The following is an 11,715-nucleotide window of genomic DNA, read 5'->3' as shown; positions in this document are numbered from 1 at the left end:
GGTACAGGGCGAGTACGCTCTCCGCGCGTCTCTCCGCGGTCTCCCTTTCTGGGACCTTCTCTTTGTCTCAGTCTCCAGGGCGGTCCCGGCGTCCCCGGCCCCTGTGCCCCGCCCGCCCGAGGCAGTGGAGGGGGCGGGGCATACGGGGCGGGCCCTGGAGGGGCTGGGTGGGGCGCAGGGGTATAGGACCGAGGGCGGGGCGGGGTGGGGCCCGGCGGGCGCAGGGGTGCAGGGCAGCGGGCGGGGAGGGGGCGGGGTTGCCCTGCGGGGGCGTGGCCTGGTGGGGCGGGGCAGGGCGCAGGGGTGCAGGGCCGAAGGCGGGGAGGGGGCCAACCAAGGCTGCCCGCTGGTGGGACGGGGCCCGACCGGGAGCGGAGCCGGAGCGGAAGCCGCAGCCGGGCGTCGGGAGCGGCGGGAGCGGGGGAAGCAGGGCGGGCCGGGCTCCATGGCGCCAGCGGCGTCCGCCTGAGCAGCGCGGGCAACAGCAACGGCGTCGGCCGGATCGGGCCGCGACTCCTCCTGGCCATGGGGGACGTGCTGTCCACACACCTGGACGACGCCCGGCGCCAGCACATCGCAGGTGAGGGTCGCGCCGCGCCACCCGCGCCCAGGGTCCCGCCAGAACCCCCGGACCACGCCCCCGCCCCGGCCAGCAGTCGGCGCCGGGGCCGGGAGCTCTGGGGAGTCAGGCCGGGCGGGTGGGAGCCGCCAGGGAGCGCGCCCCGCGTCCGAGCTCGTTCCCTCCGAGCCTGGGCGCCCCTTCCCGCGCTCTTCTGAGCGCCACCTTCACCGGCTCAAGGGGACTCGGAACCCCTTCTCTCCCGAAACTCCTTCGGATCCCGGGCTTGGCGGACCCCCAGCCCACAACCCCTGGCCGAGCTGGGGCAGGGGTCGCAGCCTGCCGCCCACCGTTGACTGTCTCCGCCCAGAAGCGTTCCAAGCCCCTCCGCTATCAGCTTTGGGATCTCCCTGACCCAGCCAGCGCGCGCTCACCTTCCTCCCCAGCCGTCCCGTCCCCAGCTCCGCCGGGCCCCAGCCCTGGTACACGTGGCGGAGGCTTCCTGAGGACGGGCCCATGAAGGCCCGGGACTGATCCTGGGGAGCGGGGCCAGGGATCGATAGGGCGCCCCGAAGGCGGTGGGGTTCCATGTCCTTTGGCGCAGACAGCAGGCTGCCCCTGCCAGCAGCAGGGGCCAGGGGACTGGTCACCAGAGTGGGGGGCCCTCAGGGCCGGTCGCCAGCCCCTTCAACCCCGTCCTTCAGCCAACCCTGCTCTCAGCCTATTACTGCACAGTGGCCACTTCTTTCAAGGACAGCTGTCCCCAAGGCTCCTGGGGAAGCCGGAGCTGCCGTGGAGGCCTGGGTTCCTTTTCCCTACAGACTCTGGAGAAGGCGGAGATAGATAGGATGAGGATCTCGGCTGCCTGAGAAACTCTTCTCTGGCCGAGCTCTCCTGGCTGGTGGAGCTGCCCTGGGTGGAATCCCAGCATTTGCTTCCCAGACATCTGTCCTGTACACCTTGGTTTTCTCCTCTTTGAAATGGGGTCGGTGCTTTCTTTCTTATTAATGAGTTGTTGGGAGGCTTACGTGAAGTAACTCATATGGCTTGCTTAGCACAGAGCCTGGCATCGGAGAGGAACTTATACGTGGGGTGACGGTTCAGGTGGGTTGCCCCTCACTGTCTAGTGGGCCCTGAGCACCGCGTCTGCCTGCACTTATGTTTGTGTCCTGTAGAATTTCACTACCGTGTTCTCCACGCTCCCTTGAGAGCAAGAAGCCCTGAGAGCAGTGGCCAGGTGTCCTTTAACTCCATGTCTCCAGGGCCGCACCCATGCTGGGCACCAGGGAGGTGCTGGGGAGGTCTGCCAAGTGACTGTGGTCCTGGGCCAAGTCCTAAGGCCAGAGTCCCTCCCTTGTTCTAGGCCTGGGGCTGGCTGGACACAGGGGTGATTGGGGTGATGTGGAAATGAATCAGACCCTCTCTAGCCTCTCACCAGTGTGGGGTTAAGTCCTGGAAAGCCTCCTTGTCGACCAGGCCTGGACTCTGGGAGGAGGAAGGGCCAGGGCGGAGCCTTCCTGTCCCCTCCCTGTCACAGCAGCCTCCTGGGGCTCTGTAACAGTCCCTCCATTCAGGACCTCCTGTTGAGGCCCCTCGAGTGGCCTGGGTGGGGTGTGCCATGTGTTCCGTGGGGTTTTTCCTCTCCCCATACTCAGTGCTGGGCCTCCCTGTCTTCCTGTCTCCTGGGCTGAGAATTGCCAGCCTACCCGCTCTCCCCTGGCATGTTACAGGGGAGTGGACGGAGACCACAGAAGGTGAAGTGTCCTTTACTGGAGAGGGTTGGATTTGTTTTCTGGGTACCAGGCTGGGTGGGAGAAAGTTGTGCCCACTCAGAGCCTGCTGGTCTCTCTCTTCTCCACACTTCAGTGCTATTTATAACCCTCTTTAAACGCCTCAAATTCCTGGTCCAGACTCACCTGAGGAGAGTTCCTGATGTGGAGGGGTGGGGTGTCGGAAGGGGGCAGCTGGGAAGCCTCCCAGCCTCCTCCAGAGGAAGTGAACTGCCTTAGAAATCTCTGCAGGAAGGGAATGAGGGCGTGTATTTGCTGCCTCCAGTGATCCAGGCACCTTCTTCACCCCACCCAAGGAGCAGTAGGTACTCTCAAAGCCGGCAATTAAAATTCCAGAGCCCTCCCTACCTGAGTCCTTGTTCTCTGCCCCAGTAGAAATGTCAGAGTTAGAGACATCCCTTCCCATACTGCTCTGAGCTCCCGGGCCTGTTAGGGTTCCGAGGTTTGACCTGTAGCTTTGTGTCCGCCCCGAGCAGGTAAGCAGGTGAATGCCAGCCTGCCTGCAAGTCCTGGCAAAGGTCAGGCGTGCTCCCGGCCACGGTGCTGTTTTGCTGCCACGGCACCTTTCATCCTGGGATTTCAAAGCCCCCGGCAAGCAGAGGCTTGTTTCTACACCAGGAGCCCCTCGGGGCTGGTGGCAGGATGACTCCTGCCTCCTTACACGAGGGAGTGTGCGGGGAGGAAGAAGCCCTGGCCCGGGAGCTGGGAGGCCTGAGGATCCTTGGGCAGGCCACTTCCTCTCCCTGGGTCTCAGTTTCCCTAGTTGTGAACCGAAGTGGGTGGGCTACTCGATGGCTGAAGTCCCTTTCAGCTCTGAGGGTCTAACAATCCCAAATTTTCCCCACAAATCTCCTCCAGACTGAAGCCAGCTCAAGGTCCCAATATAACTTCTGCAACCTTGGAGGAACATTTTTTTTTTTTTTTTTTTTTTTTTTTTTTTTTTTTTTTTGAGACAGGGTCTTGCTCTGTCACCCAGGCTGGAGGGCAGTGGCATCATCATAGCTAACTGCAGCCTTGACCTCCTGGGCTCAAGTGATCCTCCCACCTCAGCCTCCCAAGTAGCTGGGACTACAGGCATGCACCACCATGCCGAGCTAATTTGTGTGTGTGTGTATGAGACAGGGTCTCCCTATGTTGTCCAGGCTGGTCTTGAACTCCTGGGCTCAAGCAATCCTCCTTTGAGATCGAGCAAGGCTCCTTTGGGAGCCTTGGCCTCCCAAAGTGCTAGGATTACAGGTGTGAGCTTTCCACCCCTCAACTAACATCTTTTTATTTTTTTGGAGACAGAGTCTCACTCTCTCTCCCAGGTTGGAGTCCAGTGGCACAATCTTGGCCTACTGCAACCTCCACCTCCTGGGTTCAAGCAATTCTCCTGCCTCAGCCCTCTGTTACAGGTACGCACCACCATGCTCGACTGATTTTTGTATTTTTAGTGGAGATGGGGATTTCACTATACTGGTCAGGCTGGTCTTGAACTCCTGACCTCAGGTGATCTGCCCTTCTCAGCCTCCCAAAGTGCCAAGATTACAGGCGTGAACCACCACACCCAGTCAAAAATAACAGCTTTACTGAGGCATAATTCACCTACCATACAATTCACCCACCTAAAGTGTACACTTCAGTGGTTTTTAGTATATTCACAGAATTGCACAACCATTGCCACCATCAAAGTTGGAGCGTTTTCATCAGCTCTGAAAGAAATCCCTTACTCTTACTCCCTTAGTAGTTGCTTCTGTTTCCTCCTAGTCCCTCCCAACTCTAGGCAACCACTGAACATTTTGTCTAATTGCAAAAGTAATGTATGCCCAGGCCAGGCGTGGTGGCTCACGCCTGTAATCTCAGCACTTTGGGAGGCTGAGAAGGGTGAATTGCTTGAACTGGGGAGTTCAAGACCAGCCTGGGCAACATGGCAAAGCCCTGTCTCTAGTAAAAATACAAAACATTATCCGGGCATGGTCATGTGTGCCTGTGGTTCCAACTACACAGGAGGCTGAGGTGGAAGGATTGCCTGAGCAAAAGTAACACATGCACAAACAATTTAAGAGGGTAAAATAAAAAATGAAACTAGCTGGGCGAGGTGGCGGACGTCTGTAGTCCCAGCTACTCGGGAGACTGAGGCAGGAGAATGGTGTAAACCCGGGAGGCGGAGCTTGCAGTGAGCTAAGATCCAGCCACTGCACTCCAGCCTGGGTGACAGAGCGAGACTCCGTCTCAAAAAAAAAAAAAAAAAAAAGAAAATGAAAGCACCCTCCATCTTTCTGCCTTAAATGTCACTTCCCAGAAGTCACTTAAGTGTGGTGTGTCACCGTTTCCAAACCTACCTCTCTCTGTACATGCTCGTAATAGCTTGGTTTATAAAAAGAGATTTTTTTTTTTTTTGAGATGAAGTCTCACTTTGTCGCTCAGGCTGGAGTGCAGTGGCAAGATCTCAGCTCACTGCAACCTCCATCTCCCAGGTTCAAGCAGTTCTCCTGCCCCAGCCTCTTGAGTAGCTGGGATTACAGGCGTGCACCATCATGCCCAGCTAATTTTTGTATTTGTAGTAGAGACAGAGTTTCACCGTGTTGACCAGGCTGGTCTCCTGACCTCAGGTGATCCACCCACCTCGACCTCCCAAAGTGCTGGGATTACAGGTGTGAGCCACCACACCCGACTATAAAAAGAGACCTTACTCTACGCTTCTGTGGTTTGATTGTTTTCACTTGGTAAACTGGTGGACATCTTTCTGTGTCAGAACACACAAGACTACCTCATTCTTCTCTTGGTGAGTTCGTTTCTGTGCATGGATGCTTCATTTACCCAGCCCCTTGTGAATGGACATTTGGGTTGTCCCAGTATTTTGCTAGTATTCATAGTGCTGCTTGAACGTGCTGGTACAAACCTGGTAATGTTCCAGTATCAGAGAGGCCCTGAAATAAAACTCCTGGGTCACTTTTTTTTTTTCTTTTTGAGACAGAGTCACGCTTTGTGGCCCAGCCTGGAGTGCAGTGGCATGATCTTGGCTCATTGCCACCTCTGCCTCCTGGGTTCAAGCAATTCTCCTGTCTCAGCCTCCTGAGTAGCTGGGACTACAGACGCCCACCACCACGCCTGGCTAATTTTTGTATTTTTAGTAGAGACAGGGTTTCACCATATTGGTCAAGTTGGTCTCGAACTCTTGACCTCAGGTGATACACCCGCCTCTGCCTACCAAAGTGCTGGGATTACAGGCATGCGCCACCATGCCTGGCCTGGGTCACCTTTTGATAGACGGACACATAGCCTTTAAGAAGGCAGCAGACGTTTGACACTCTTCTGCCAAGGTGGACCTTAGCATTGAGCATTTTTCTCCTTTTGACAACCAGATATGAGAAGGGTGTCTTAATTACTTATTGAGCCTTTTTCCAAAGTTATTTTAAAAACTTACCTCTCTTCTGGTTGCGGTGACTCAAACGCCTATAATTCCAGCACTTTGGGAGACTGAGGCAGGCAGATCACCTGATGTCAAGAGTTTGAGACTAGCCTGGCAAACATGATGAAACCCCGTCTCTACTAAAGATTTAGCCAGGCCTGGTGGTACGTGCCTATAGTCGCAGCTACTTGGGAGGCTGAGGCACAAGAATCGCTTGAACCTGGGAGGCGGAGGTTGCAGTGAGACAAGATCGCGCCATTGCACTCCAGCCTGGGTGACAGAGTGAGACTCTTGTCTCAAAAAAACAACAAAAAAAATCTACCTCTCAACATTTGGGAAGTGGCTGTAGGTGCCAAGAGTGAAGGGATGGAGGGGTTCCACCTTCTGCCACCCCTCACCCTGCTGTGTGGCTTCCTCATTGCTCCCCTGGACTTTGCAGAGAGACCAGGCTGGCCGGAAGCAGTGCCTGGGCCCGGGCTGCTGCCCTTAGCCAAGGTCTGGGTCAGCCCCTGGGGGTGAAGCGTCTGAGGATGCTGGTGTCTCTCTGTTGAGTCTTACATAACATGCTTTTGTTGGCTTTGACCCTGCCTTCCCCTCTATCCAGCCTCCTCTAGTCCCCCCGACTCTGTTCCTTTCCCACTGCTGGGGCCTGAGTGCCGGCCTCGCCTACTCAGAGCTGCTCCAGCCTCCTCGGAGCCTCTAGTCCTTCCCACACACACTGCCAAAGAGACCTTTCTAAACCCACGCTGGGCCATGGCTGCCCTCCCTGCTGTCTGAGGAGTGAAGCGGAAAAACAGGAATAGGAACCACTCACCCGCCATCCCGCGATAACCACTTCATCCTCAGGAAGTACTTCCCTTCTGTGGCGATCATTACACTTTGCCGGGACCATGACTCAAGTTTGTGTCTCGCTTCTTTCACTACGTGATTTATAATAAACATCTCTCCCAGGTCATTAAAACCTCCCTGGAAGCATCCCCAAAGGCTGCATTTTATTCTATTTGAAAATGTCCCTCTGTCCTCAAATAGATAATCAGGCTCAGGGTGATAACTGTAAAGATTAGCAACGGTTTAACTGAGGACTTGCTATGTGCCAAGCCTTCCTTTGTCTGTGTTATCTCATTGAATCTGCACCTCAGTGGCAGGCCTGGACCGCGAGTAGTCCAAGGCCTTAGCTATTTAAACCACGTTCCGCTATGACTGTATCGTCCGTGGTGTCTGGATTGGGCAGGGGGACACTGTGAAAAAGGCCTCCTAGAGAGGTAAGCTTTTGGAGGTGGGGAAAGGAAGTGGGAGGAGGAACCAAGTGGGAATACAGCACCTTGTGTCAGACTCCCATAGGTTGCACAAATCTATCCCACCCATCATTACTCAGTCTGAGACTCACAGCCTCTGACCAGCCCCGTTCTCCTTCCCTGCACACCCCCCCCTCCTTCCCTGCGGGCAGAGCTCATGACTCACTCCACCCCGGGCTCCTGCAAGCATCATCCTGCGGTTGCAGAAATTCCTGCACTGCTTTTTCCTTCCCCTGCCCCACCCCATCCACTTCTGTGCCGGAGGAAGAAGGGTGTTGTGTAGACGCTGCTGGGCAGAGGTTTAAGGAAGGAGTTGGGGCAGATGCCTAGGTTTAAAACCGGTGAGGGTGGAGCAAAGCCGTTCTCTTCTCCTGGTAGAATCTTAGGGCCTGAGTCATGGAAGGCTACAATCTTTTGATCTCACAAATTTTAAAACTGGAAGAACAGGAAGTGTCCACCCCCTGGGACTGGTCCTGTTTTTTTGGAGCTGGGCTGCTTCTGACCCACGAAGGTGAAGGGGCCTGCCTGGTGACATAGTGGATGGTAAGCCTGAAGAAGCAGGGAGACCAGAGGTTTTGGGGAAGGCTTTCCAGTCAGACTGCTTGGGTTCGAGTCCTGGCTCTGCCACTGGATGGACTGGTGTCTGGGGGCAAGTCAGTCACCCTTTCTGAGCCTCACAGCCTTCCTTCCATGAGGATGATAGTTCTGGCATCTCGAGGTGTGAGGGTCAAGTCCCCTGGTCGGTGCAGAACAGTGTTGGTGGGAGGTGACAATATGTGAGTGGTAGCTGTTATGATTGTGACTTTATTGAGCTAACTTGACACCCAGGGAGATGTGTCCGGTCCGTCTGTGGCCTCATGCATCCCCTGCTCCCTGCCATGTGCTCCAGGAAGTTGACATGACCCGCTCCCTTCCTAGGCAGCCCTAAATACGAGAACCTTCTTCCCTTCCAAGGTCAGAGGAGCACCAGCCTGTGGCCCTGGACACCTGGGGTATCCAGCGAGTTCTTGGAGGGCGGTGGGATGGGGCTGTGGTTCCAGCAAGGTCAGTCACTCCGCAGCAGCATCCACTCTGTGCCTGGCATGTGGCAGTGCACAGAGGAAAAGGGTGAGAAGACGGACGGGAACATGCTCCCTCCTTGCCCACCCATGTGTCAAGAACGAGGCTCGTAAGCCTTAAGCCTGGTCCCACTGACCACTTGCTGTGTGACTCTGGACCCAATGGCCATGCCTCTCTGTGCCTTTTTTCCCCATCTGTGACCTCAAGGCCAGTATCTACTCTTGGGAATTCTCTGCCTCTGAAAACCCTTTTGTAGGGGTCTCAAGATGCCTTCCCAAGGCAGAGCTGGATGACTTCTGTGTAGGAATAGATGTGCATGCCTGTGAGACCATCAAGGGGTGTGATGAGCTCTGGCCCCCGACACACATAGTCCTTATTTCTTGTATTAATTCAATCAATAGTTATTGAACACCTACTGTGTGCCTGGCACTGTGCTGGGCACCAGGGACACGCAGCTGTACAATGACATGGTGCCTGCCTGCGTGTGCTTCCTGGCTGGCCGTCCCTCCTCAGGGCAAGCAGTTTTCCCAAAGGGAAAGGCCTCCTTGGGAAGGTGTAAGAGAGACTGGCCTGGGGTGCGCCAGACCCGCTGGGACTCAGGATGGGGGAGGTAGAGGGAACCACAAGGGCTGGTCTTAGAAAGGAGGGGCTTTTGTCCTGAGGGTCCTGGGGAGGCCTTGGAGGCATTTTCAGGCAGAAATGGCACCGGTGGGTCAACTGTGAGTGAGTGTGGATGGGAGGAGGTGAACCCCGTGGTGACAGGGACTGGACCTGCGTGGGTGGGGGTCAGGTGCAGTGAGGGACATGTGTGTATAGAGGGGTGGCGTGGCCAGGCCTCAGTGATGGTGCTGGGCAGGGCTGGGGCGAGCTGATGTCCGTGACTCTTGGCTACAGGGAAACCTGTCCAGATTCTGTAGGTTGTTTTATCAAGGCAGACCTCCAACCACTGGTCTTGCAGCCTCCGCTCCCACTCTTCCAGTAACAGGAAACTCACTCCCTTCCCAGGCAGCCCTGAAAATGAGAACCTTCTTCCCCTCCAAGGGCAGAGTAGAACGAGGCCGGGAGTCAGAGGACCTGGTTTTGAGATGTTGTCAGGACTGCCCTGTCGTTTGGCAGCTGCCCTCCCTTCTCTGGACCTCAAATTCCTCATCCGTAAAGTGGGCACAACAGTATCCCAGGCCCCCGAGGCTGTTGTGTAGGGTCGGTGAGATGATGTGGCCGGAGCTCTTCGCGCTCAGGGAACATCAGCTCCTGGTTCATCTGCTGTTACCGTTATGTGTGGCTAACACAGGACATTGGCCAAGGGAGGCCCTCCTCTTGCAGACCGGAAGTGCTATGTGTTGGCGTGGGTGCTGGGTGGAGGGTCCACGTGCAGGGGTGGAGGCCCAAGGGGTAACTGGGCATCCAGGAGGCGAGGAAGAATGAACTGTGGTTTGCAAAGTGCAGACCCCACTTTCCCACCTGCCTGTCTGTGGCCAAGCCAACTGCAGCTGCCATCCATGTTTCCCATGCCCCATGCTGAGCAGAACTGTTTGCATCCAGCTGAATTTGTGAAGCTTAGCACCTTCTAGAAAAGGAGTCCCTTGGGAAGAAGCCGCCCACCCACTCGTGCTCCACTCACCTCTGATCTATTCCACCTGCCAGGAGCCACTGGTAGGTGTGGGCTAGGAGGCAGGCTCCCCAGGGTGGGTGCCTGGCAACCTCTGGCAAGCCCCTTCTTCTCTCTGTGCCTCCTCCTCACTTTGCCTGTCTGTGTAACGGGCGTGCCCTTCCAGCTCTGACCTCCTGGGAACCTGTGGGCCTTGGGTTGCACTGAAGGCACAGAGCAGGTGCAGCACCTCCATATTGTAAGAGGCCATCTTGCCGTTGAAGGAAGAACTTGCTCTGAAAGCTGTCCTGTGCCTGACCTGAGCTGGGAACTGGGGACAAAGCAGTGACATGAGCCCTGATCTCGTGGAACTCATGCCAGCCAAGAAGGTTCCGTCATGCTGGATGTGCTGTGGCTCATGTTACAAAGTCCGTGGATCTTTATGTTTCCCAGAGTGTATGCTCGTTTCAACACTCAGACGGCCCATCTCAAGAGGCAGCGTGTCTGGTCTTCACCTGGTGGCAGTATGCTTCCGCCACTGAAAGCTGTGTGGCCTTTGGCACACAGCTCTCCTCCTTGGAGGTCCAGCTGCCGCTAAGATGGGACTGGTGGTCCCTGCCTTTGGGCTGGGTGAAGGTTCTGGGAGGTGCACTACGCAGTTCCCATCCTGTGCAGGGTGCCCAGTAAATGGCAGTTGCATTTTTGCTGAGTTCTTAGGGAAGCTGTGTGTCATTTGCCTGGCCTGTCAGAGATTTAAGGGGTGATTCAGGCATCTAGAGGAGGAGGGAGCTGACAATTGCACTTCTGTTTTGCTTTTTGTTTTTGCTTTTTTTGAGTGCAGTGTTCTCTGGGAGGCGAAGGGTAGAAAAGAGAGCTGGGTTTGAGCTTTGGGGTGGGCAGGCCTGGTGGGCTGGGGGTGTCTGCCTCTCACCCAGCCCTGCCTTGATTTTTGAGGTGCTGATGAGAAGTGTCTGCTTTTCCTTTTCAGGCCCAGACCCCTCCTCCTCCTAGCCCTGGAGGACCCCATGAGATCCTCTAACCAATCCCTTCCTTTTTCTCATGCCCGAGTAAACTGAGGCCCAGGAAGAGGAAGGGACATGCCTATGCACTCAGGGGCACCAGAGCTTGGCTGGAACCCAGGGCCTTGACCCCAGCATGAAGCTTTTCCCTCTCCGACTTCTTCCTCCTGCCCCCCACACCCGTGCAGGGCCCCAGATGGCAAGGGATGGCCAGGGAAGGAATGATTGGGCCGGGTGGGGCTGCAGAACTTATAATTATGAAAACTGGGTAAACAAACAAGCTCTCCGGGAGAGAAGCAAGCCCTGTGGGGGCCTCACAGATGGGCCTGTGTCCGAGGAGCCAGCCCAGGCCTGTCTGTGCACAGACAGTGAGGGGCTGTGTTGGACTTAAAAAGCCAAAGCCACACGCCCCTCCCACCCCCACTCCTGTATTTCAGGCTGCCAGGAAAAGGGGAGGGGGAGAGGGCCAGCCCCTCCTTCCGAGGGGATAGGGTCTGACCCCTTAGGACTCTCCTGGGGTCAGCTTTCCTGGCCCAGCTTGGGGCAGTCACAGCTCACTGTGTGACCTCAAGGGGCGTCTCTCCTCTGGGCTTCAGTTCTCCATCTCTAGAGTGGAGGTGACCCCATCTCTCAAGGAGGGTGGCAGGATGGGGAAAGATTTGAGCCAACTGTTTGAATACACTGAGCCCTTTCTCTCACCCTGACCCGAGGCCAACTGGGATCTCAGAAACTCTTCATTTCTCTCTGGTCGGAGGCAGGGGCCCCTCTTGGAGCAGAGGAGTGACTTTCTCAGTGACCTGAGAGCCGGCCTGGTCCTGGGAGACCAAACCTCCAATCCCGGCCCGGCTAGAGCAGGCTGCCCAGCTCAGCTTTCCTGTCTTCCTGCTGAGACTGTGGCAGAATCTGAGAGGAGCTGTTTCTGGTGCCTGCCCTGCAGGCTGGGGGCTGGGTGGCTTGCCCTGCTTGGAGGCCCCCGGGTGGAGCCTGGCAGACTTCCTGTGCAATTGGGGCTGA

The 11,715-nt window shown here is 56.3% G+C and overlaps 1 protein-coding gene across 2 annotated transcripts in view; it reads left to right on the top strand.

Annotated features, from left to right (window-relative positions):
• The first annotated feature begins 284 nt into the window (after positions 1–284).
• NIBAN2 (niban apoptosis regulator 2) overlaps positions 285–11,715 on the top strand; it is a 64,905-nt gene continuing 53,474 nt past the window's right edge. The window contains exon 1 of one of the 2 annotated variants that reach the window (XM_008006159.3): positions 285–580. In XM_008006159.3, coding sequence (XP_008004350.3) covers positions 526–580 — 55 coding nt within the window. In that variant the 5' untranslated portion in view covers positions 285–525. Of the gene's footprint in view, positions 581–7,560; positions 7,579–11,715 lie in introns of those variants that run through there. The other variant, XM_073021942.1, reaches the window with a different exon arrangement.

Source organism: Chlorocebus sabaeus, chromosome 12 (assembly GCF_047675955.1).
Source record: "Chlorocebus sabaeus isolate Y175 chromosome 12, mChlSab1.0.hap1, whole genome shotgun sequence".
Classification (NCBI taxonomy): Eukaryota; Metazoa; Chordata; class Mammalia; order Primates; family Cercopithecidae; genus Chlorocebus; species Chlorocebus sabaeus.
The sequence above is the reverse complement of the archived record's forward strand: the minus strand, read 5'-3'. Positions and strand labels throughout refer to the sequence as shown.